This window comes from Loxodonta africana, chromosome 23, assembly GCF_030014295.1.
Source record: "Loxodonta africana isolate mLoxAfr1 chromosome 23, mLoxAfr1.hap2, whole genome shotgun sequence".
In the NCBI taxonomy this organism is placed as follows: domain Eukaryota; kingdom Metazoa; phylum Chordata; class Mammalia; order Proboscidea; family Elephantidae; genus Loxodonta; species Loxodonta africana.
In genome coordinates, this window is record NC_087364.1 from 46891370 (window position 1) to 46919175 (window position 27806).

The following is a 27806-nucleotide window of genomic DNA, read 5'->3' on the forward strand; positions in this document are numbered from 1 at the left end:
CCATAGGTAAAACACCTACGACTTGATCGGTCTCAATAAATTCCTTCTGTGAAAGGCCCCACCCAAAACAAACTGAATCCAACTCTGAGGGGGTGGGGCCCGGTAATCCGTATTTTAGGCGCTTCCCAGGTGATTCAGACGCTCTGCCAGGTTAGAGAACCAAGAGTTCTTGCCAGCCCTCTCGTTCTCGGACCCACTTCTCGACTTCTCCCTGGACCCAGAGCTCTTCAATTTCCGCAACAACAGATGCCGAGAGAAGACACGAGAAAAGGCCCCCGCCAACGAGCGCACCACCTGCCTGGATCCGGGCGTCGCCGGGCCTCCCCCTTTCCCGGGCCCCAGCCGGTGAGTTACATAACGGACCGCGAGGCGCAATCTCGCGAGGTTTACACCGCCCCCTCCTTCTCCACGAAAAAAGGAAGCGGGCGGAGCGGCCAACATGGCGGAACGCAGGCGACACAAGAAGCGGATCCAGGTAGCAAAGCAGTGTCCTGGGTAGGGGGCTTCAGGGTGCTCAGAAGTGAAACAAGTAGGAAAAGCCCCCTTGAAGGGCGAACAAAACCGAGGGCGAGGTGGGGTGTTATTCTGCCGCGAGGCCGCGGGCTGTAGGGTGTGTCGTTGTGAGGGGCCCGAGTGGGGGGTGGTGGTGGCGACGGCGGAGACCGAGACGGAGGTGGCGGGGCCACGGGAGAAGGAAGGAGGCGCCGCGCTCGCAATCCGGACGTGGAGGCCCGGCTGCTCGGCCTGTCTCCACAGGAACCTGTGGCCGTGCCGACCCGGGCCTGTGTTGGGAGGTCTGCCCTTTCGGGAGCGCAGACACAGACCCTCCCCGAGACCCTTTCTCCTCTCCCTCCACCCACTCCATTCTTTCTCCTTAGCTAGCCTAAAATCAAGGCCACGGTAATTAGGGTGAAAGGAGGCAGAGGACTGACCCAAAGCAGCCTGTTCTTTGTGCGTAAATAGAAAACGACCGTAGAAGGGAGATTGATCTGTGCTTGGTCAGCTGCCTATTGGGGCCCAGGCGTCAATCTGCCTACCCACAGGTGTTCATTTGCCTTCCTTTCTCCTCATTATTATTAACTTAAGAGCCTACCTGAAGCTTGCCGGCTTTCTTCCAAGCTACACAGTGTAAATAAACACAACCTCGTTGGTGCTGCAACGAGCTGGTGGCGCCCCGGAACCTTTCATATGCCAGTTTGTCAGCTTCATAACCTACATAATAATCGCTCCCTCATTCCACATGCATGTGCATTCCTCCCTGTATTGCCACCCCGCTCCCCCGTTGTCGTTGGGTCTCATCAAGAGGATTAAATATGTGAATCATCTTCCACGCGGTGTTTATTAGTGGTTGTCTCATCATCAGCTAATGTGCCTAGAAGCATATGGCATCATAAATTGATAAAAAAAAAAAAAAAGCAGCATATGGCATCATAAATTGATAGCATGTTGTAAATTGGTAGTACGTTGATCACAAATTTATACACTGGCTGTCTTTCTGCTCATTACTATTTTACTGTTTAGAATGATTTTGTAATGTCATCTGTTTTATTAGTCAATTTTTTTTAATTTTGTTAATTAATTTGTTGACCTAAAGCACATGTAGTCCGAGCTATGCGTATTAATATTATCAGGAAATCTTTGAAGTACTAGGAAAAATGTCAGTGATCAAAATTTGGAATTTGGCAGATTAAGGCAGGTCATGAAACCAGGGCTTAAGGTCGGTGTGGAGAAAGTTTCTAAGTTTACTATTTCTAGTCTTAAACTAGAGGAGCCCTGGTAGCACAGTGGCTAAGAGCCATGGCTCTTTACTAAAAGGTGGGCAGGTCAAACCCACCAGCCGCTCCACCTTAACTGTAGGCAGGTCAAACCCACCAGCCGCTCCACTGGAGAAAGATGTGGCAGTCTGCTTCTGCAAAGATTACAGCCTTGAATACCCTGTGGGGCAGGTCTACTTTGTCCTTTAAGGTCGCTATGAGTCGCAATAGACTCGATGGCAGTTGGTTTGGTTTTGGTTAGTCTTAGTAGATTTAGTGCTGTGGATTAGAGGTGGTGTCCGAAATTTTAATTACAATTTATATTGAAGTCAAATTTTTACTTTCTGACTCTATGGTACAACTTTATGTCCTTGAATAGACTTTGTTTTACAATTTCAATTCAGTGTTCTTGTTATAAAGGTAATCTAATACACTTTTTGAATAACTACTATTATTTCAGTTGGGACCTTACAGATTAAACAGAAAGGTAGGTTAAAAAGTCTGTATAGTACTGTTTTCATATTCTGTTGGATCACCTTTCTTTGGAATGGGCACATATATGGATCTGTTTTAGTCAGTTGGCCAGATGGCTGTCTTCCAAATTTCTTGGTATGGACCAGTGAGCGCTTCCAGTGTTGCATGCATTTGTTGAAACACCTCAGTTGGTATTCCATCAGTTCCTGGAGCCTTGTTTTTCACCAATTCTTCCAGTGCAGATTGGACTTCTTCCTTTAATACCACTGGTTATTGATCATGTGCTACCTCCTGCAATGGTTGATTGTCGACCAGTTCTTTTTGGTACAGTGACTCTGTATTCCTTCCATCTTCATTTGATGTTTTCCTGACTCATTCACTATTTTGCCCATGGAATCCTTCAGTATTATAACCGGGGGCTAGAATTTTTTCTTCGATTCTTTCAGCTTGAGAAATGCCAAGCATGTTCTTCCTTTTGTTCTCTAACTCCAGGTCTTTGCACATTCCATTATAATACTTTGTCTTTTCAAGCCATCCTTTGCAATCTTATGTTCAGCTCTTTTACTTCATCATTTCTTCCGTTCGCTTTAGCTACTCTACATTCAAGAGCAAGTTTCAGAGTCTCTTCTGAATACAGTATCATTAGTATCACTGGCAAGTAGAATTTTGCTGAAGATAATTGAAAAATGATTACAACAGTACATGGACAGAGAACAGCCAGAAATTGAAGCTGGATTCAGAAGAGGACGTGGAATGAGGGATATTATTGATAATATCAGTTGGATCTTGGCTCAAAGCAGAGAATACCAGAAAGATGTTTACCTGTATTTATTGACTGTGCAGGGCATTCAACTTTGTAGAGCATAACAAATTATGATACCATAGGGAATAATGGGAATTCCAGAAAACGTAATTGTGCTCACGTGGAACCTGTACACAGACCAAGAGCCTCTTCGAACAGGACAAGCGGATACTGTGTGGTTTAAAGTCAGGAAAGGTGTACATCCGGGTTGTATCCTTTTACCACATTTATTCAATCTGTACACTGAGCAAATAACCTGAAAAGCTGAACTATATGAAGAAGAACATGTCATCAGGATTGGAGGAACATTTAACAACCTGCGTTATGCAGATGACACAACCTTGCTTGCTGAAAATGAAGAGAACCTGAAGCACTTACTGATGAAGATCCAAGACTACAGCCTTCAGTATGGATTACACCTCAACATAAAGAAAACAGAAATCCTCACAACTGAACCAGTAAGTGTCATTATGATAAATGGAGAAAATATTGAAGTTGTCAAGGATTTAATTTTACTTGGACCAACAATTAATGCATATGGAAGTAGCAGTCAAGAAATCAAATGATGTATTGCATTGGGCAAATCTGTAAAAGACCTCTTCAAAGTATTACAAAGCAAAGATGTCACTTTGAGGACTAAGGTGTGCCTGACCCAAGCCGTGGTATTTTCAGTTGCCTCATGTACATGTGGAAATCCTGGTGGCATAGTGGTTAAATGCTCTGACTGTTAACCAAGAGGTCAGCAGTTTGAATCCGCCAGGTGCTCCTTGGGAACTATGAGGCAGTTCTCTTCTGTCCTGTAGGGTCGCTCTGAGTCAGAATCGACTCGACGGCAGTGGGTTTGGTTTTGGTTTTTCATGTACGTGTGAAAGCTGGACAATGAAAAAGGAAGACCAAAGAAGAATTGTGGTGTCGTTAAATGCTGTGGATTCCAACTCGTAGCAACCCTGTAGGATGGAGTAGAACTGCCCCATAGTGTTGTTCCCAAGGAGCGGCTGGTGGATTTGAACTGCATAACGTTTTGGTTAGCTGCCAAGCTCTTGTTCACTACAGCACTAGGGCTCCAGAGAAGAGGCATTGATGCCTTTGCGTTATGTGTTGGTGAAGATTATTGACTACTGTGAACTGCCAGAAGAACAAACAAATCTGTCTTCGAAGAAGTATAGCCAGAGTGCTCCTTAGAGGGGAAGATGGAAGACGTCGTCTTACGTACTTTGGACATGTTATCAGGAGGACCAGTCCTTGGAAAAGGACATCATGCTTGGTAGAGGGTCAGTGAAGAAGAGGAAGACCCTCAATGAGATAGATGTACACAGTGGCTGCAACAGTGAGCTCAAACATAGCAATAATTGTGAGGTCGGCGCAGGACCAGGTAGTGTTTCCTTTATAGGACTAAGTTGGAACCAATTCAACAGCACCTAACAACAATAGCAACAATAACACAGAATTAGTTTTTCTTTTTTTTTTATGTAGTGGCAGTGGCTGAGAGCTTGAGCCAGACTGGGCCAGCTTGTTCTCCAGCTCCAGCAATTATTAGCTGTGCAACTTTGGGCAAATTACCTTACCTGAGTAGAAATTGTAAGAAAGGAGTTGTAAAAAGGATCTTTACCTCATAGGGTTTTGAAAAAGTGAGTTATGCTTGGCAGATACCTTTTCCTCTTTCCCAAGGAGGAAGGGTTTGGGATGGATTGCTGTTTTGTTTTTTTAAACACTCTGATATGCTGAAAGAAAGATTAACAGCTATCTGTGCAGTAAATGAACCACTAGGTAATGGGTTACATAAGCTATTTACTTATAACTGTTTTTTTGAATATTTGAGGATCCGGTAAACATGTGAGGACCTGATTGTTAAAAATCAGCTTGACATACTGCTGAATGAAAATACATGTGGCATTTATTTCCTCATCCTAGAAGTTCTACGTGGCTGTATAGAAAAACGTTATAGGAAATTTTGGAGCACAGTTTGTATTGCGCTGGGCCTATACTGTTTTTAAAGACAGATTCATGTTAAAGGAAAAGCCAAGGAACATAAAATCAAACATACACAATAATTGCAGTTTTGAAGGAATAATGCCTATAAGTTTATCATCAGAGAAGGCCAATGAGAGGTAAATATTAATTGCTGTTGTAGTGGGAAATATTTTCAAATTTATTATGTAATGTTTTAAAAAACTTTAAAGATTGCAACTTTCAGCTCTACGTCTGCAGTCTGATAAATTCATAAAGATAAACAGTACCCTATAAAATTAGTTTCTTGCTGTTCCCTCACCCCTCACAGAATCAGAAACTCTAATATTGACATCGCTTGGCACCTTGGGGTTAACAGCTCGCCTCCTAACCAAAAGGTTGGTAGTTTGAATCCACCAGCTGCTCCTTGGAAACTCTATGGGGCAGTTCTACTCTGTCCTTTAGGGTTGGTATGAGTAGGAATTAGCTCGACCGCAGTGGATTGGGTTTTATTAATTTTTCTAAGACAAGAAATCAAGTGTAATGACAAAGTTCAGAGTTTTTTTTTTAATTGTACTTTAGATAAGATTTATAGAACAAACTAGTTTTCTCATCAAACATTACACACTTTGTTCTGTGACATTGGTTAACAACCCCATGACATGTCAACACTCTCCCTTCTCAACCCTGGGTTCCCTGTTACCAGCTTTCCTGTTCCTTCTGCCTTCTAGTCCTGCTCCAGGGCTGGTGAGCCCCTTTAGCCTTGTTTTGTTCCATGGGTCTGTTCAGTCTTTGGCTGCAGGGTGAACCTCGGGGTGACTTCATTACTGAGCTGAAAGGGTATTCATGGGCTGTACTCTCAGGGTTTCTCCAGTCTGTCAGGCCAGCAAGTCTGGTCTTTCTTTTTGAGTTAGAATTTTGTTCTACGTTTTTCTCCAGCTCTGTCCTTGACACTCTATTGTGATCCCTGTCAGAGCAGTCAGTGATGGTAGCTGGGCACCATCTAGTTGTACTGCACTCAGTCTGATGGAGGCTATGGTAGATGTAGTCCATTAGAAGTTCAGAGTTTTTTGAGTTACAGAAAGGATTCTATTGTAAAGACTTGTAGACAGAAAGGTCTGCAATATAAACTGAATTTTCTGTCATTTGTTACTTGATGTTTCATGTTTAGAAAAGATTTTTGTTTAACAGATTTGAATTGACCTTGAATTATATTTGTACTTTGAAGGGGAAAATGCTTGAAGCAAACAAGTTCAGGGTTAAAAAAGCAGCTAATTCTTCCGCTTTTTCTAGTGAAGCATAATTTCAGATATTGGTGTCCCATTGTCATGGGTTGAATTATCCCCCCAAAATATCTGTCAGCTTGGCTAGGTCATGATTTCCTTGTATGATTGTATGATTGTCTACCATTTTATCTTCTGATGTGATTTCCCTATATGTTGTAAATCCTATCACTGTGATGTAATAAAATGGATTAGCGGCACTTACATTGATGAGGTCTGTGAGATTCAGTAGTGTCTAAAGCCAGTCTCTTTGAGAAGCGAGCAGAGAGATATGGGGAACCTCATACCACCAAGAAGGCAGTGCCAGGAGCAGAGCGAGTCCTTTGGACCTGAGGTTCCTGTGCTGAGATGCTCCCAGGCCAACAGAAGACTGCCGCATCACAAGGACCTTCCTCCAGAGCCAACAGAGAGAGAAAGCCTTACCCTGGAGCTGACCCTGAATTCGAACTTCTAGCCTAATGGAATGTGAGAGAATAAAGTTCTCTTTGTTAAAGCCATCCACTTGTGATATTTCTGTTGTAGCAGCACTAGATGACTAAAATACCCATCAAAGTTGGAAGTAAGGAGTATTTTGTCACATTCCCTTCTTGGGTTCACTTTACTGGCCCCTGAAAACCAGAAGTGAGCTGCATGTTTACTGACATCATATAATTTTCATGATTGAGGTTCTCAAATTGAGAGTAATCCCAATCCAAATAAATGAAAAATTTAAAAATAAAGAATTTTTTAAGAACTGCAATTTTGTAACTTTAAGAACATACAGTAACTGTATATAGGTTAACGAAGTGTTGCTTCCTGGAAGGCTTGATTTAGAATCCTGTTATGAAATTTTATATTTGAAAAGAATCTTCAAATATGTATTGAATTTTTTTTTTTTTTTTTACTTTTTTATAGTCATAAAATATATAATTCAGTGACAGTCGTGTTCATCAGGTTGTACAGTTCTCACCTCTTCCATTTCCAAATTATTCCACCACCATTAACAAACTCAGTTTCCTCCTGAGTAAAGACTGGATAGAGTAAGAATTCCTCTAAACCAGAAATTCTGTAGGAAATGGTAACTCCCGTTTCATTATAGTATATGATCGTTGTGTAGTAAAAATAGTATTTGTTAAATAATTTTAGCAGTGTTCTAACCAAACTTTTTTTCTTTTTATTTTTTTTATTATGCTTTAGGTGAAAGTTTACAAATCAAGTCAGTCTCTCATACAAAAAGTTATACACACCTTGCTATGTACTCCTAGCTGCTCTCCTAATGAGACAGCACATTCCTCCTCTCCAGCGTGTATTCCCCGTGTCCATTCATCCAGCTCCTGTCCCTCTCTCCTCCTCATCTTGCCACCAGATAGGAGTTGCCCACATAGTTTCTTGTGTCTACTTGAGCCAAGAAGCTCACTCCTTACCAGTATCAATGTCTGTCTTACAGTCCAGTCCAATGCATGTCTGGAGAGTTGGCATCGGGAGTGGTTCCAACCTTGGGCTAACAAACGGTGCAGAGAGCATGACCGTCAGGGTTCTTCCAGTGTCAGTCAGACCATTAAGCCTGGTCTTTTTATGAGGATTTGACACCTGCATCCCAGTGTTCTACTGTTCCATCAGAGATTCTCTGTTGTGTTCCCTGTCAGGGCAGTGATTGGTTATAGACAGGCACCATCTAGTTCTTCTGCTAACCAAACTTTCAAGTAATTTTGGATTGTGAGTTGCAGCAGCAAAAATCTTGAGATTTGAGTATAAAGAAAGGTAACCTAGCTTCACAACTTACTGACTCTTCTTAAGCTTCTTCCATCTAAGACAGTTGAGCTCATTCATTGAGCTAAAACAAGTTTTCTTCCTTTGAGCATTGTTTGGCTGGTTTCTCTTTTATTAGTAGGTGCTACTGTTCCCAAAAGGCCTTCACTTGTTAGAAGGCTTCTCAGCACACAATCCATGCTGTGGAGTTGATTCCAACTCATAACGACCCTATAGGACAAAGTAGGACTGTCCCATAGGGTTTCCAAGAAGCGATTGGTGGATTCAAACTGCCAGCCTTTTTGGTTAGCAGCCAAGGTCTTAACCACTGTGCCACCAGGGCTCCAGAAGGCTTCTAGAACTATGAAAACATTCTGAAGGCCTGTTCACATCAAAAGTGAACAAAGAGGGGAGGCAGTATAGTCTAAACAGGAAGAAGGTAAGACTGTTTATAGCCTCATGATCAGGCTGCTTCAGGGGAGCAGTGAGAGTGAAGACTCACGGCAGGGTTTCCTATAAAACCAGCTTCCCCTGGTCATGTTTTTGCTACACTAAAACAATCTTCATGGCCCCCAAACCCTAGCAAATGCACAAATTTTGTAATCTTCATCACCATCAGTCTACAGTGTGGTAGTTACGTTAAGTGTTTCTTAATATTTCACAAGGGAAAAAACTTGAAGGAGCAAGAGAAGTTTCAGTTCTTATACCAGTATCTTGATAGAATTTACTGCTCCTCATTTTGTAGTCCCAGTTTCAGGGGAGCTTAGTGATACCTCAGGAAAGTATTAGGGGGATAGGTAAGTCTAGATCTATTTGGGAGAGATTATCCAATTCCGTGTTTTCCGGGTCTTCTCTGTTCTTTGTTGTTTAGTAGCGCCTTTACTAAGTTCTAGGAAAGAGTTTGGTGAACTTGTTAATTGTTAAAGTGAGATGTAAAACTTCTGTGAGTTCATGTAGTATCAGTTTCCCTACTGTATAATCGACTTGCAGTTTTTTATGTATTCTAATTTTTAATCAGATTTTACATATGATGCTTCTGTCAGCAATTAATATGGTAGATAACTACCTTTATGCCTGTTTTTAGTAAAGGGTTTGTTAGTAAAAGTGTAAAATGTCATGCCTGAAGTTGATGTGATTGCTTTTTCCTCAGAATCACTTCTCTCCCAAATTTCCTGTTATTAAAACCTTTCTTTCGATCCACCAAATTAGAAATTTGGCATCATTTACTTATCTATTTCATTCATCCTTTTTCATTGAGTCCTATATGTTCTGCCTTTGAAATATTTCAAATATCCACATTTCCTTCTTGTTACTATTCCTAACATGTATTATAACACATCTTATTTGGAACTACAGTAGTAGTCTTGTAACTAATTTCCTAGTGGTCTTTCTGCTACTTACAGGGTAAAATTGAAATTTCTCAGCCTGCTCTGAAGGCTCTTTAGTCCCATGGCGCAGGACCACGTAGCATTTTGTTCCCTTGTGCATGGGGTCGCATGAGTTGGGCCAGGGGCCAACAGCAGCTAACAATTTGCACATGCTTACAAAACTAAAGAATACTTGCGCTTCAACAGCATGGCGCAATAAGGCAACTTTTGAAAGTATGTACATCAGGTGTATACAGATGTGGACTGTCTTGCTTTCCTTGAGTACTTGCATGGGTGGGGAAGACTACACAGGAGGAATTGTCAGATCGATGAAGTTCAGAATGAAAGGGAATAAATGCAAGTAAAAGAAGATGTGAATATGGGGGTTGATGCACTCAGTGAAGAAAGTAATAGGGAAAAGGAATGGTTGGGAGAAATGAAACAAGGGTTAAAGCAGCCTTTCTAAAATTACTGTTTATTTTAATTCACTTCCATTAATTAGTTCTTCAACTGAGATTGTAATTTCTCTGCCTATTATATTTTTTCTTTTTGCCTCATTAGTTTTAAAAAAAAAAAAAAAGTCAGGAAGGAGTCTCAGGTAGTATCTTGAGATTTGTAACCACAAGGGGAGAGGAAAGGGAATAATAAAACTTCAGCGTCTGGGGTACTAGTTCTTATGGCTATCATGCTATGGTAGCTGTATTTGGCTCTTTTGAAACTCCTCCTATGGTCTGTTGCCCATTTTTCGGGGTGCATAGCTTAGCTTTAGATGTTGTTGTTTAACATTTATTTATGGCACCTGCTTCTTGGATGTTTGGGCAGTCACTGTTGGCAACCTCTTATCTTTTTAATGATAGCTTTGACAAGAGTGAAGGTGAACTGGTACAAAGTAGTTACTGGAAAAACAACTGAAAATAAATGTCGTCTAGCTGAGGGCAAGAGGCAGGCAGGCTTTGGCCCTATTAACTTGTGTTTGAAAAACATACAGTTTAATTAAATCTCAGTTCTTTCTTGTGTATATAATACTAGGCCTGCTCCAGAGACAGCTTGACAGCAAGGCCTATACAGTAAGTCCCTAGGTTACAAATGAAAGTCCGATTTATGGACAACTTCACCTTGCTCATTAACGTTAGGTGAATTTGCCTTGACTTTGAAACAATTGAACCAACCCCTACTCTAAACAAATTCTTCATCACTCTCACCTTCCTTTGCTGCATGTGCAGCTTTTTAAATCATTGAGAAGGCTTTGAGCCTTATCTTGCGCTTAAAGTAAGGCTAAATAAGGACTGTGTGCACCTGCTCCAACTTACCTACAAATTCTGGCTTAAAAGCAGACTCAGGAATGATCTGGTTCATAATCTGGGGACTGCCAGTACTTGAAAAGATTTATGGAACAGACCTATAAATTTTTCTTCAGTGCATGAATTTCTTAAATAAACAATTACACTAAATTAATACTCTTATTTTGCAGGAAGTTGGTGAACCATCTAAAGAAGAAAAGGCTGTAGCCAAGTATCTTCGATTCAACTGTCCAACAAAGTCCACCAATATGATGGGTCACCGGGTTGATTACTTTATTGGTAGGATTATTTATAGCAGTAAAACCATTTGTGTATATCTTATGAAGATACTTGGGATTTTTGGAAGTTCTTTTAATACTCTCTAAGTGTAATTGTTGAAGCTGGGTAATGGGTTTGTGGAGATTTATTATTCTTTTTTAAAATGATTGAAAATTCCTATAATAAGGTAAAAGTGCTTTCCAGTAACAAATATTTGTTGGAAAATTTTTAAATGGGATTTATTTCCACTGTTATACTACCTTTGTTCAGGTAGTATGTGTACTTAAGGTTAATCTTTATAAAACTCTGGAGTAGAATTCAGTGTGAAACTACACTTCAGTCTGTTGGAACCAACTCAGGAGCTTCGGTTCTTCACATTATCCAGATAACCTCATTATAAGTTGAACTCATCTGTAATAGAGCACATAGCTTAAATAGTGGTTAAATTTGCCTATTTCACCAATTAAAATTGAAATGCCATTACAGAAAAGAAATTCTTTTATCTTCTCTCTAGTGTTACAATTGATTTTGCTATTCACTAAAAAAAGAAAAGTACACATGCCACTCCCTTCAGATCTAACATATTTAGCTATCTCTAGTAGCAGCAGCAGTAAAGAGCCCTGGTGGCTCAGTAGTTAAGTACCCAGCTGCTAACTCAAGGTTTATAGTCAGGACCCACCCAGCCTGGTTCCTCAGGAGAAAGACATGGTGATTTGCTCCCAAAAATATTACAGCCTAGAGAATCCTGTGGGGGCAGTTCTGCCCTGACACATGGGGCCGCTATTTATTTTCTGTTGCCAGAGTGTTGTAATGTGCTTTATGTAATTTGACCTTCATAGGCGTGAATTCCCAGGTATACTAAATGTAAAATAATGTATTTTTAGCTTCAAAAGCAGTGGATTGCCTTCTGGACTCAAAGTGGGCAAAGGCCAAGAAAGGAGAGGAAGCTTTATTTACAACTCGGGAATCTGTGGTTGACTACTGCAACAGGTAGTGTTTATTTCTTAGCAAAGAATAACATAAGTAGTAATTTTAAAATATGTTATGCATATTGAAGCTTCTTAACTATTCTCATCATTAAATGTAGCAGTATTGCAGTATAGCTCAAGCATAGCTTTTACGTGTAACCTGTATTTATTCAGTACCTCTGGAGATATTTTTTTATTTTTATGTATGAGTATTATAGTTTTTAACTATAATTTTTATTTTTTCCATTCCATTCCGTTTGTACATTTGCCAGGCTGACAGAAACCATGTAGAATTCCCTGAAGGGTAAGCCGTAAAATCATACACCAGTGCCTACATCAAAAAAGTTCTTTTCTAGAGCAGATGGTTGTAGAGGGAGGTCTCTTTCCCCAAACCTTTAGCAGGAATTCCTAGCAACTGTTGTTCCTGGTTTTTTAGTGCCTATTCCCCGAGCTATAAGCCGGACTTGTTTCTCTGTTTGCTTGTTTAATGATTGCTAATACAGTACCTCGTTGTAAAATCAAGACAACTGCATCATTTACATTGTCTTATCTTGAGGATTCTAAGAGGAAGTAGAGACAGTTCAGTAAACATGGCTTTCATAACAGGTCCTGTCCTTTGAAAAAATCTATGGTAAGCTGTGTACGTAAAAAACAAAAATCACTGTCTTCTTTCTTGGAAAAAAGTGTGCTGATTTTTTTTTTTCTCTTGATTTGCTTAAATAAATATATTAAATACTTAAATAATTAAATATATTTATTAATAGATATTGACTGAGTTTTGCTTTCATGACGCTAAAGCTTAAATTCAATGGGAATTGAGATTTTAGGTTATCTTCTGTGTTCGCTAGGTAGGTGCACATAGTATTTACTGTATTTTGTTTAATGGCATTAAAATATCTCAGCCACATGATAGAACCCTCTCAAAGTCACTGTTTCACAACCTGTTTTCTTAAACTATGAAATTAATTATCAGGTGTTTCTTAAAGTTATTAGTTACCAAAGACTGGAATCACAAATGGACCTTTCAGAACATAAGTTTCATTGTTAGGAGTAGGGATGAACCAGCAGTGGTATAGTTCACGTTTGCCTTTCCTTTACAGCGGTTTGTATAATTAGAATTAACCAAAGTACAAACTTCCTGCTCTCTGCTTGCCTCAAAATAGATTTATTTTTATGTATCGTGCAAAAATTAGGAGATGCTACAAAGGCAGAAACTGAGGCCCAGAGAAGTTAGGTAGCTTGCCCGCAGCCTGTGCCCAGATCACAGAGGAAGTAAGCGGCAGAGCCAGGATTCTAAATCCAGCAGTCTGGCTTCATAGTCCGTGCTCTTAACCACTGCACTATACTGTCTTCATGTCAGGTTAATCTGCTTTGTGTTCTTTCTGCATTAAAATAGAAGAGAGAAGCATAAGTCATAAGAGTAGCTTCTAAGACAACCACAGATATCCTATGGTGGCTAGCCCTCCTGCGTTCCTGCCCAACCACAGCCATTTTCTTAAACTGCGAAGTGGGCTTGACGGAGTTTGAGGGAAAACAAGAAGATGTAGGATCACACACAAAACTATTTTCTAATGTGTCTAGAAACAAATGTTTACTGTACAGATTCTTCAACCTTTAATCTTAACCGTCCTAGCTCCCTGTGTCTTCACGTCATCAACCCCCAGTCCAGTAATGTCTTTCTCACTCATGTATGCCACGCCCATTCTCTTGTCTGGTCTTTCTTTGATCATAACCTGCCACTTCCCCTGAATGGTTCTCCCTCTTCTATCCTGCCTGTCTCTAAATATTAACAAGTACATCCCTCAAGTCCCACCTCTACCTGGTCCTCCAGCCCACGTTAATCTTTGTATCTCAAGTTCTCCCACAGTTTTACCTTTACCTGTTTTAGAGTTGTTCTGCCTAAATTAATTTTTTCCAGCTAAATCTGAAGACTGTTGTAGGACTGTTTTGTACTTTATTGTAACTTCATGCAATTAGCATAATGTGGACACTTAATAGAAACTCACCATTGCCACGTAGTGGAGTCCCTGACACTCGTCTGGCATTCAGTAAATGTTTCTAAAACCAGAAATAAAAAATTGAGATGAGGGAAAAGTATAGATATAATTCAATGGCTTAACAAGCTGTTTTTCAATTTACTAATTCAACAATGAAATTGAATACCTCCTATATTCCAGACATCAGGAATACAGGATGGCTGTAGCTTGGTCCCTGCCGCAAAGCTCATTCCAGTCTATTGGGGAAGGAGATACATAACTAATTACAATGAAGTGGTATAAGGTCTGTAAGGAGTTATATTAAGGAAGGACATAGATGGAGAACCTGTCAAGAATAGCTTCACAGAGAAAATGTTATAATCAGTTTTTGAAACAAATCAGCAGACGGGGAGACAGGAGATGCATTCAAGGCAAAAGACGCAGAGCATACTGAGTAGTGTGAGTTGCTGTATGAAAATGTCAGAGAGCTTTGTGTAAGTGATTTGAGTATCATGCATTTAAAGCCAAATGGGGCTCTGATTTTATTACGAATGTTAAATAATGTTGATTTCCCTTTTGTAGGCCTAAAATGAACCAGATAGTCTCTCTAAAGACCAATCAAGGAATAAGCCAATGATTCTGTTTAATACAGAATGGAATGATGCTTTAATTATTTTGAACCCGTGTGTGTGTGTATTCTGTAACTATTAATGAAATTCAGAAGATGTTGTTATTTAGCAATAATAATAATGGCTAACACGCCAGGCACATATTCTGCAAACAGCCCCTATGAGCTAGATGCCATTAGTAACCCCATTTTAGAGATTAAGTAACTTAAGCAGCATCACACAGCTAGTTAAGTGGTAGAGGTAGTATTTGACCCTTCCTGAATGTGAAAGTTTAACGTCGCCTTTTCTTTACTGGAGGTGGGGCAGCTGTGCAGGAGGAATGACAGAAGCAAATGGTCCTGCTGGGGCTGTGCCATTCTATACCTCTCTACTCAGGAGAGAGGAGGCTTTTTCCCCCCTAAGAAGTTGTATAGGAAATGCTTCCTATTCTACTTCTGAAGGAAGCAGAAGGAAAGGATGAGGGATATGATACTAGCTTTGAAATCTGAATAGTGAGGAGCCTGATCACTTCTCTTTTCCATCCTATATTTGATGAAACTAAGTTTCAGGGATGAGCAGGAAAGAATCTAGTGATATATTTTATTCTTATTGGTATGGACAAAAGTCCCAGGATAGGTAGAGTGAAATCAGGTTTCAATAGACATTGGCAATAATGCATTCAAAATGTTTCTTAAAGCTATGAGTTACTATAAATATAGGTAAATAAACCGATTGGGTACTAGATTTTATAGTATAGATTATGATCAATAGACATAAATTCCAGAGGTTCTAACTTTTTATTTTATAAAAGGAATAAAACCATTATGCACATCGTTATGACTGCGGAAAGAAGAACCCATGTACTGTCACCCTAACATAGTCCCGATACTGATCTGTTAGCACAGTCATTCTGAGCAGGTCCTTTCCATCTTTTCGTAGGCATCTTTTTAATGTATTTAGAATTCTTATTGTTCTGTAAATTCGTGTCCTTTTGTGTCTTAGTGTATGTTTTCAATAACCATATTTTGATTTTTCCTTCTAATTCAAAAATTGGAGTTACTTAAAGTTAAGTGTAAACATCCTTAAACCTTATGCATATAAGCACTTCTGTAGGAAAGTGACAGTTGATGTTGATAGCAGCAAATGTGTAGGAGAGTCAGTTTCATACTAATCTGATTAGCATCAGGAGTGTGTGTGTGTTTTCAGGAAAAAAAAGAAAGTCTTATTTAAAGTTGTAGTAAGGTTGAATATTTTTCCATGGACTTAATGTTAGTAATTTCTCTTGTAAGTTGCCAGTTTGTCTTCCTTTGCTCATTTTATTGGTGTGTGGACATATTTTAGTCTATATCTGTAAAATGGGTAGGGAGTAGAACGTCATTTATCTTTTGTTTCCAAGGCTGTTAAAGAAGCAGTTCTTTCATCGAGCACTAAAAGTGATGAAAATGAAATATGATAAAGACATAAAGAAAGAAAAAGAGAAAGGAAAAGCCGAAAGTGGAAAAGAAGATGATAAAAAGAGCAAGAAAGAAAATATAAAGGAAGAAAAGATGAAGAAGGAAAAAGAGAAAAAGAAAGATGGCGAAAAGGAAGAAACCAAAAAGGTGAGCTCAACTAAAATTAAGTAAGAATCAAAAGTCATTACATATAAATGATCCGTATTTAGGATTATTATAAAAGCCATGGTTGAGAATTATTATTTCTGTGTCACATATGTCAGACCTTCTTGACTGTATGTGTATCATTTTTTGCTTGTTTGTGTTTTTCCTTTGCATAAAATCATGTTTGTTTTCATAGGAAGAAACTCCAGGAACTCCCAAAAAGAAGGAAACTAAGAAAAAATTCAAGCTTGAACCACATGATGATCAAGTTTTTCTGGATGGAAATGAGGTGAGTGTAGATAGCCTATGATTAGAATCCAGATTTCAGTAGGTTTAAGGATTATGTTTTCTATGTCACTAAGGAAGATAGTTTATATAAATCTAACCCTGCACTTAAGTATATAAAAGCTACTTTACTTTTAAAAACCAATATTTCCTCTGAATTTAGATTTTAAAAAAAAGATTCTGTGTCAGTCAGAGTCAGGTTCAACTGTGAGTGATAGGAAACCTGAAATAACAGTGGTTTTAACAAAAGTGCTTGTTTCTCTCATGTTCAGGTATGGCAGCTCCATGGTGTCAGGAGACCGGGGCTGCTTTTATTTTTTTCCTCTTTGTGAATCTAGAAGCAAAGATTACCCCATAGTCCAAAATGACTGCCAGCCTTATATCTGCATCCAAAGGAGGGAGGGAGACTACAGGACATGCCTCTTTAAGGACACTTTACAAAGGGTTGACAGTTTTCATTTCTGCTTGGATTCCGTTGGAAAGAACCTGGTCGCATAGTCATGCCTACCTGCAGTGAAGGCTTAGAAATGGTACTTTATAAACCAGGCGGTCATGTACACAAGTAAAATGTAGGATTTCTGTTACCATCCAAGAAAGAAGGGCAGAGTGATTGATGGGTCACCTATCAATCTCTGCCGCTTAAGAGGTTAGAAGGGACTCCTATAGAGGATCTGAAATACAGAATTAAGCTTAATTTTCTCATGTGGCCGTAGAACTTTTAAGCACTTAGGCTTCTTGATTCTTTTAGGTATTTGTGTGGATCTATGACCCAGTTCACTTCAAGACATTTGTCATGGGATTAATTCTTGGTAAGTAACAGGGTGTATCTTTAAAGTACAATCTCAGAAATTTAGAGAGGGAAATAAAGGTGCCCAGCACTCTCAAGTCATAAAGAAATAGTGACTAATAATCATAAAGGATACTTAATCTCATGCACACTAAATATAAGTTAAAACAACAATGATTAAGAAGATTGTAAAATTTGGTAGTAACCAGTCTTTGGGAAAAATCAGGACTCTAACAATTGATGGATTGCTAGGTGTGGATAACACATCCACTTTGTTTTTATGGAGGGCAGTTTGAAAATTTATTTCAAATATCAAATGCATTTATACCTACTAACTTGTCGACTGTCTCATTAGCCGACATTTCACATTTACTACAACAGTAAAAAATCTATTATCCCACTGTTTAGCACATTAACAAGGCAGTGGGCATGGTGGCAATGGCAGTGGAATGCCCCCTCCCTTTAGAAGGGTCTCCAGGCAGCCCCCAGGAAGCTGGGTTGCCCCCCACTCCCTCCTGCGTCCAGCTGCTGCTTGGGACCTGCCTCCTCCGTGGCCCTAGTCTCTGGTTGGATGCCCAGGCAGCACCAAGCCAGCAGGCACCTGTTCTGACTTCCCAGCTCCTATGAGTCGGAATCGACTTGAGGGCACTGGTTTTGGGTATGTGGCCTGAAGCCCTGCAGCTCACAATTGCTGTGGGGTGAGAAGGAAGGAAAGAAAGAGGCATCAAGGAAGGCGTTTGACAGAAATGTGTGTGGGTTTAACGATGTCCCAGAGTGAGCCGAACTGGGCCTGAAGCCTCTACCTTGATGGAGCTGGGTGCTTGACCAGGCTCCCAGTACTCTCACAGGAAGCCCTGAGCCTTGGTGACTCGCCACGCCTGGAGGGCAGAGGGGTAGGAGTGGAGGCCTGGAGGTGACTCTCCAAGGGAAGCTTTGACCCAGCACAGGAGGAAGGTGACATGGTTAAGCTGTAGGCCCTCTAGTCACACAGCCCAGCTTTATCCAGCTTTGTCTCCCCCAAGCCTCTTCCCCAGAGGAATAATCCACAACTGGACTCATCACAGTGATGAGCACATCAGTAAATCTTAGGTGTTATTATTTCTGTGAACGTATTTTCTAAATAAAATTGGGAAAATGGATGGTCTAAAAACAAAACCCTCCATTTTCACGTAAAGCCAATTTTTGCATAATGATCTGGTCTTTGGCACCTAACCATGTAAGTGAGGAGTGGGTGTACTCCATGTGTGTCTGCCCGCGTCTGCCGGCGTCTGTCTCTGTGTGTGTGTTCTTTGACCCAGCAAGTCTACTTCTAGAAATTGAGCCCATTGGTATTCTCATACAGTTACACGAAGCATCTGTTGAAGAGTGCACATTGACATATTGGAAAATCGCGAATCCCTCAGTAGAATATATTCAGGAGAGTAATTTAGCAAATATCTTAAAATTCTTAAATGCCTATACCTTTGATCTGGAGTCCCTGGGTGGCACAAATTGGTAGGAGCTCAACTACTAGCCAAAAGGTTGGCAGTTCAAATCTACGCAGAGGCACCTCGGCACATTGCAGCGTGCCCCTGAAAGGTCACAGCTTTGAAAACGCTATGGAGCACAGTTCTCCTCTGACACACATGGATTCTCCATGAGTTAGAATCACCTGGGCAACTAACAACAACAACATCCCTTTGGCCTAACAGTTTCAGTCCAGGAATTTTCCTATGCCATACTCACATAGTTGCACAGATAGTCTTGTTTGTTGCAGGTTGCAGGGGGTGTTTATTGCAGTATTGTCTATAAAAGGATAAAACTGGCAACAGTTGAAGGTCCTCAATAGAATGGTGAAATAAATGATAGTACAGCTGTACCGTGGAATGCCAAATATCTTTTGAAGAAGTAGGGTTAACTTTAATAGAGTTAAAACTATTTGTATCTTAATTAAACCCAACCCAAATAGCTAATATCTGTCCATCACTGTGTGTTAATCCCTTTGCTAAATCTTACATGTGTTTCATTTCATCCTCCCAACAGCTTTTTATTATTACCCACTTATTAAATACAAGGTAACTTAGCTTCAGAGGGGTTAAGTAACTTGCCCAAGTAACTCAGCTTCTAATTTGAATCCTGGTCTCACTTAACACCAAAGACGTAATAACCATGCTTCTAGTTTCTGTGCATTTATGCTCCTTACATGAATTATTGGTAATAATTATTCATTGTGGCCCCACCTTGATTGGAAAAAAAAAAGTTGGACAATCTTTGATCAAAAATATTATTTAAAAATGCCCTTTGAAATCTGAATTGTTTGTAATTCGTCAATCTAATATCTTGCTTTTGTTCTTTTAAAAAGTAATTTATATAACTTGTCCTGTGTGGTTTGGCTTTTATATTAGGTCATGAACGATGTCCTGGAGTAATACTTAGCAGACTCAGTAATAATAGAAGAAAGCACAATTTTGAAATGAAGGGAAGTTCCCTGAATCCTGTTATTTCACTCTTCTAATTCAAAAGACGGATGTTTTATTATACAAAACATAAGGTGGACATCGCATGAAAACAGCTGCAGTTGATAATTTAAGGAGATAATTTAACACGTTAAGGAGTAATTTATACCACAAAAATCCTAACCTAATTTAAGAACAATGTTGTTGTTGTTAGGTTCAGTCAAGTCAGCTCCGACTCAGCGACCCTGTGTACGATAGAACAAAATGCTGTCTGCTTCTGTGCCGTCCTAACAGTTACTGCTGTGCTTGAGCCCATTGTTGCAGCCACTGTGTCAGTCCATCTCGCTGAGGGTCTTCCTCTTTCTCACTGACCCTCTACTTTACCAAGCATGAGGTCCTCCTCTAGCGACTAATCCTTCCTGATAGCGTGTCCAAAGTAAGTGAGACAAAGTCTCACCGTCCTCATTTCTAAGGAGCATTCTGGCTGTACATTTTCCAGGACAGATTTGTTTGTTCTTCTGGCAGCCCATGGTATATTCGGTATTCTTCACCAACACCATAATTGAATTCTTTGATCTTCCTTATTCATTGTCCAGCTTTCACATGGATATGAGGCAATTGAAAATATCATGACTTGAGTCAGGCATACCTACACATTAGGTTGAACTGTATAAATTGCTGGTAACTGACCTTTTTCTTTTTTCCTATGAAAGTGGCTGTTTTATGTTTCAACCTAGTATTTCAGAGTTTTTTCCCTAGGAACGTGTTAGTGGTATTGTAACTGTAACTTTGTCATTTGTTGTTCCAGTGATTGCAGTGATAGCCGCAACTCTCTTCCCTCTTTGGCCAGCAGAAATGAGAGTGGGTGTTTATTACCTCAGTGTGGGCGCAGGCTGTTTCGTAGCCAGCATTCTTCTTCTTGCTGTTGGTAAGTGTTGTTATTAGTAAAATTGACCTCAGTAAGGTAGGTATTGAGCAGTTTGGACTCTGTAAATTCAAATTTGTAATACTGATCTGGAGCTTCAGTAAAGCTTTATAGCAAAATTGTGGGCCAGTCAAGAAGTTACACTAAATATATGGACCTTTTTGTACAAATCCCCAAAAAATAATGCAGGCTGAAGGAATGAGTATATGTGCTTGATTGGCTATGATCTAAAGACAAAGGATTTAATCATAATCTAATGCACGTAGATGTACTTTAACAGTGGCAAAGACTTAAAAATATTGGCTGTTTTGCTTTTATAGAAGTCATTGGTAAAACATCTTTACGTTTTGACTTAAGGCAAATGAAACTAGTTTTAGAACAGTTAAGGACTTGAGTGGTTTATAAACATCAAGCGACAAAATGTAAGTGAATGTTTTCACATTTTAGGATGATTGAGGTGTTTCATAACCAAAAGGTAAATAGATTTGATCACATAAGAATAAAAAACAATATTAAAAGGTGAGCTTCAGACTCACAGCACTGGCTGAAGATTAACTTTCCCATTTCCTCATACCCATCGATACGGCTGCCAACCAAAGGGTCGGCAGTTCGAATCCACCAGGCACTCCTTGGAAACTCTATGGGGCAGTTCTACTCTGTCCTATAGGGTCGCTAGAGTCAGAATTGACTTCGACGGCACTGGGTTCATACCCATTGATAAGAGAAACCATAGGTCCCTAAGGTTGAATTACAAAGACGTGAAGACCCAATTCAGAAGAGGAAATAAAAATGAAATGACTTTTGAATGTATGAAGAGTGCTCATTACTAAAAAAAATCAGTAAAATTAAAATAATGACGTGAGGTATTTAATCAATTTAAAATATATTTGCCTTTTCTGTTTCAACCACTGGATTCTAATGTATGAGAGTATTTCAAGATATTTATATTCTCTTGTGAAAATAAAAATAGCTACTTTATATAAAAAAAAGTCAAGGCAGTCATAGCCATTTCCTTGAAATTTGTCCATGGAAGAAATATAGATGAGCTTTTTTCAATCTTTATATAAAAACACTGACATAATTGTCTTTAAAGACAAAATAGAAGCCATAACATTCACCTAATCACTATGATCTTAAAAAGTGTTCACCTCTACACAATGGCAAATTAAAGAGAAAACTATATGGAATCTCGTGGAAACCCATTACAACAAACTTAATTTCAGCCTACTTAATTCTTCCATTATCGCACAATTTTGTCATAATATATTGTTCAAAAAGAGTAACCTCATAAACCTTATGTGTTTAAGGGATTTGGCTTTCGTTAGTGTTGTATTGTTTCCTGATAACAGGTGAGGGCTGGTTCTTAAATAAACGAGTACTATAATTACCATATTAACAGGATTGTCACTTCAGGAAATGTTTTCTTATTATTCAGATGTGTTTTTACTAGAAGATGAACATGGAAACTCACCAATACTGGCATCCTTTGTCTCAGCACCAATTTCGCCTTTTGACACAGTGCTTCAGGCTCATAATACTTTCAGGGACCCATTGAAATGTTTTTCTTTCTTTTAAAATCAGAAGGAAAAAAATTATGATATTAATGTATACATGATAATGAGCCTAGGCTGGGTTATAGTTGACTTTATACCAAATGTATTAAAGGTACAATTCTTTTTTCTTTTAATGGAGAGAAGGGGATTACGTAGGGCGAAGTACGTAGGGCCTAAGAAATTCATAATGAAGCCCTGCTTTTTAAGGGTTTATTTCATAAGATAGCCTTCATCCGTTACTCACATTTATTATTTTTTTAATACTAAGTGCCCATGAATATTTTCTTCCAACTGATTGATTGCTGGTTTCTGAAGTGTAACATAGCAAGATCCTGAAGTGTATATCCACGGAGGAAATTTATAGTGTTTAAAGGTAGTTTTTGAGAGTAGCATAGCATTGTGCCCTCAGGTTTAGAGGATGCTCTTTCCCTAGAATACTGTGATCCCTGTTAAACGAGTTAGGATTTAAGTGTTCATATTCAAGGTGTATGTAACATGCAGATAATAAACTAAATGTTTTCACAGGTTTTTTCCTAATTAACAATTATTCCCTATCTGGCTCAGTGCTTGAATCATTCAGTTAGAGAAACTTTTCTCCCCACAGCTCGTTGCATTCTGTTTCTCATCATTTGGCTGATAACTGGAGGAAGGCATCACTTTTGGTTCTTGCCAAATCTTACTGCTGACGTCGGCTTCATTGACTCCTTCAGGCCTCTGTACACACATGAATACAAAGGACCAAAAGCAGACTTAAAGAAAGATGAGAAATCTGAAGCCAAAAAGCACCAGAAGTCCGACAGTGAGGAGAAATCAGACAGTGAGAAAAAGGAAGATGAGGAGGGGAAAGTAGGACCAGGAAATAATGGGACGGAAGGTTCAGGTGGAGAACGACACTCGGACACGGACAGTGACAGGAGGGAAGATGACCGATCCCAGCACAGTAGTGGAAACGGGAACGATTTTGAAATGATCACGAAAGAGGAACTAGAGCAGCAGACAGATGGGGATTGTGATGAGGAGGAGGAAGAGGAAGACAATGACGGAGAGACAACTAAACCTTCACATGAAAAATCATAAACTTAATGTAATTTTGGGACTGAATAAGTGCAAGAAGTTGGATTTTCTCTGTTGGCTGATCATCAAAATGTACACTTGGCGTTTGTAGCATCCTTTTAATCCATTTGCTGAAATGAGCTTGACATCCACACAGTTCTATTCAGTCCTTCATGTTACAGACTGGTATTACTGGTACAGTCTAAAGCCATCAAAACCTAAGTTTTATCTGTTTGATGATAATTTTACAGTACGCAGGACTCATTCCTTTTGATAGTTATCAATGATGCAGTTTCCACGATGACATTTAGATTAATGGCATTTTTGATAGTTGTATGGCTTTTTACTGTTAGACTAATCAGAATAAAAAGGATAAAGACCAGCATTTCAGATTATGCATAGTTATGTAGCCATTTGTCTGTTTTCTGTAAGATGAAATACTCAACTCATTGTTCTCTTGATAAACTTTTGTTTTTAATGTTATAAAAGTAACCAGGAAATTTCTCTTAAGATTCTGATTTAGCAGAGTTCAAAAGCGTTTTGTGGAAACATGCCAACTAGTAATAATGCAACACTTTTAGGTTAGCTACAAATTCTCCTTTTCCAACTTAGGAAATCCAAACTGGTTTGTACATCTGATTCAGAGGAAATGGTCATCTCCAACCGACATTGCAGTGACTCTTCCCCGCCTTCCCCATTTCCTTGTCGTAACATAAAATGTATTCTGTACATAATTTACAAATAAACATTTTATTTTAATTGTTACTTATTATTTAGACATTTTCTCAACACTTAAATTTGTAAGATTAAAACCATGTAAGGGTATGTTTTTAGAGAAATGCAAGTTTCGATAACCCGCAGAATATCTGTGATCGATCTTTCTACAGCAGCTTCAGTTTTGTGCCAACATTCCATGTATTTCAATGAGTAAAAACTGATCCTTATTAAAAAAAGAGCAGACTTAAAGTAGCTGTTTGTACGCCTTAATGTTCATTTTATCTCAAATCTCTACATTCAGAAATGGAGTACTGTATTATCAGACCAGGAGGCACTGCTGTGAAAGATAATTTACTGTTCTAAAATATCAATTTAAAATAAAGGCTACCAGAGAACCATTGGATTCTAATTGCTTTGAACTAGTTTTGCAGTTCAATTTTATGTCTTGTATACCTTAATTATAAGTTTTTTTTTTTTAATCTTGTGTTTACTTATGAACATTCTAAAATCATTCCTTGGAGTTACATTCTTATGAACTGAAATAATGAATATAAAGTTATCTTCTTCCTTCAGTCACAGTGAGTATTTTGCTTTGTAGTTGAAATAGGTGGTGTGTGTAGGTTTTTATTTTTGTTTAGGCTGTTTCCCATCAAAGTGCTTTGACTAAAGATGTTATGATTTTTCTAATTGTGAAAAAATGCATTTTCTGTAAATTAACACATTTTATTAAATGTGGCTTAATTGCTTCTTTATAGTATTCCTTGTAAGTGGACAGAAATGTGGCTATTCAATGTCAGTACAACTTTATCAAGGATATAGTCAGTGATTTTAAGAGATTTCCCCTTGGCAAATGTTTATTGAATCAAGTGACTGGGTGTTTTCCCCTCACGTTTATAGAGCACTGTTGCTGATTTCCACAGTAAAGACGTGTGCATTTATAGCTTGTGAGCCTAATCACCAGTAACAATAGCTATTTTGGGGTACGAAAATGGTACCAGAAGCGTTTTTCATAAATGGCTTAGTAAACCTTTGCTACTATGATAATACCCAGGTATCCAATATTTACCTTAAGCTCTTTATAATGTATGTACTGTGTCTAGTCATTTGGAGCATGGCAGTCAGGATAGTCAGCTTCTTACTGATGTTTGTAGATTGTTACAGAGGGTTAGTACATTTGGTGATTCCTGGGGGAGGAAATGTCACTATTACTATGGGAAGAAAATGAGAGAGCTCAGTGCCTGTTTTACTATTCACGGCTGTATACTTTAAACAAATACATAAAAATCAAAAGGCTGCCACTATCACAGCCCTCAGAAGAAGAGGCAGCAGTTTTTGTCGGCTGACATTAAATACTCTTGTGCTAGCACAGGAATTGCGTACACTAGTTTCAATGGCATAGTGATTTTAAAAACTTAAGGTTTGCCCTGCTACTGTAAGGAGAAGCATGATGCTTTTGGATGATGTAGGCCTTATTGTGAAGTGGGTATAAGCGGCCTAACTAAGATTGGAGTAACCAGAGGTTGAGTCCAGACGGTAAGACTAAAGCTTATGTGGGTGTTCCTTAAATCAGTGTCTTAAATAGAATGTCTTTCCTTTTCTCTTTCCCTGAGTTTTTAATTTTCAAGTTATAAGGCCTTTTCTAAACTTTAACTGAAAATCCATATTGAGAAGAATGCTAATCAGAAAGTAATAAATGATATTAAACTGAAATTATGTAGTGCTGATGGGTTGGTGTCTTCCCCCTTTTTCTAGTTAACCAGTGACTATGGGAGAATCATCTATTTGTAAATTGAATTTTCCTTTTTGAATCTTCTTACCATTAGGAACTGGAAAAGAGCAAATATTTTACTGTATTATAAAGCTCATATATACCTTATCTACAGGATAGAATTCATTACTGAATGATGATCCAGTATTTGAGTAACATTTTAAATATCCATTCTGTCTGAGAGTACTTAGTTCCTAATGGTGTATCCTAGATAATTTGCTTTTATTCTTCGTTTCAGCAATATTTCATCTCTTTGTTGACTCAATCATACCTGCTTATTCATTCCATATTAGTGAGCACTTACATGTGCCAGAATTTTACAAGGCATAGGTGTGAATTAAAAAACAGTTCTGCCTTCTTGGAGCATGGAACGGTGCTATAGTAGGGATTTGCCAAACGTGCTGGATGTCTCTCATTTACCCCTCCAGATCCACTCTCTCCCACGAGACCGACCTGAATGGACCACAGCAGCAGGCTCCTTTGCCTTCTGGCTTCTAGGTCAGTTTGGCCAAGGAGTGTCCTGGCCAAAGATCTGAGGACCCTCAGGGTGTTTATTCTCTTGGCTGCCCTTTAGTAGTCACTACGGCTCCCAAACTGCCCTTCACCACTCTCCTTAAAATTACCATTCTCTGCTCTGTTCCTTTCTGGCCGAGGCTGATGATGTCTGCTCAACTACTATTAGACTTGAGTTGCTGAAGCTACTGTGCTTTCCTCCGTGGTTCCCCTACACACACACCTTTGTATAGCATCTCAAAGTCAGGACCACCTGTTTGTTATTAGAACCCAGACTGATAAACTAAGGAGAAATTTCTAGGTGAACAGGAATTCCAGTGAGGAACTTAACTCTTCAACAGGCTCTTCTCACCAAACATTAGGAAGGATTCTACAACCTTCAATAACTTTCAGTTACAGCCTCTCAAGAGTTTCGATAACCAGAATATCTTGTTCTGGTAGATGTGTATGCTGATAATTATGAGAGGAAATTAAATTTGTTTGACGAGCCCCAAACCAGCATTTAGTTGTGAGTTTTCTAAATAGATGCAAATGCATTTACTCCACTTTTCCTGCCTAACCTCTCTGTCTTTTCCGCCTGGATGAAATTTTCACCTTAAGACATTCTTTAGTTGTAGTGTTAGAGTTGTCCAAAAGGCTCATGGTCTCTACTGTTAGCATGACACTAGAATGAGAGGGCAGGGTAGGCTAAGTTTTCCTGGGGTGAGGTCAGTTGTCACACTTGGTCCATTACCTCATTTTAAGCAAATGCCTAGATCACTTCGACTTCTTCGTGCCAACTCAGAGTTCAAGTGAAGAAAATACATGGGATTACAAAGGAAGCCAATTATGTTGAAGTACAAGTTATCAAACATTTGTGATATGGTAATATATGTGTGCATCACATAACCAGGTCTAGCTGGGGGTCTAGTAATTGCTATGACGTTGAAGTAGCATAAACAATATATTGAGATCTTTACAACAAGTGTAGTGTAACAAAAATACTTAATCACAGTTATAGCTAATACAACTATGGATTGTCTGCATTTATAATTGAAGGAAATATTTTCAGTTATAGTCTAGTGAAAAAAAATTTTTTTTCCCCACAAGTTCATGTGTCCTCTAAATTTTATCCTTGAATTCCTTAGAGGCCTGTGGATTCCAAGTTAAAAAACCCTGACCTAGCTAGTTAGATCTGCCAATATTTCAAATAGGACTATAAGATTATATTTAAGGATCAGTGATAACTTAGCATTTAATGTTTACATTTTCATTAGCACAAATTTAGCAAATCACATGTGTGAGTGTTAAGATTATATCTTACTCCTAAAAAAAAAATCCAAGATATTTTGCACCATTTTTTAAAATGGCATGAGGGAGGGATCTTATCCATATGGAGGTTATCTTTTAGTCAGCAAACATTTGTGGGGCGATTACTATGTGCCAAGCATTGTGCAATCACTGAACTCAAGGAGCTGTAGTTTACTGAGGGGAGACAAGAAGTACAGTTGCAATAGAGTGTTAAGTGTTATGTCAAGAATATGGCATGCTTATGGTATCACAGAAATGAATGCCAGCCCACATTGGGAGGGTCAGGAAAGGCATCCTGTAGAAGTATCATGAGCTAGATCTTGAAGGGTAAATTGCTAGCCAGGAAAAGAACAGAGGAATGCTACTCTGGGTAGTACTTTGCACATGCTCTCAGGAGGGATCAGTCCCTGGAGAAG

The 27806-nt window shown here is 39.0% G+C and overlaps 1 protein-coding gene across 1 annotated transcript; it reads left to right on the forward strand.

Moving 5' to 3' along the window:
* The first annotated feature begins 231 nt into the window (after positions 1-231).
* Positions 232-24228, forward strand: SEC62 (SEC62 homolog, preprotein translocation factor). The gene is given in 9 exon segments (XM_064275450.1): positions 232-386; positions 388-475; positions 10827-10935; positions 11799-11904; positions 15863-16067; positions 16261-16353; positions 17098-17158; positions 20380-20499; positions 22654-24228. Coding segments are annotated over 9 exon segments (1395 nt in total). The 5' UTR covers positions 232-246; the 3' UTR covers positions 23127-24228.
* The last annotated feature ends 3578 nt before the right edge of the window (positions 24229-27806 follow it).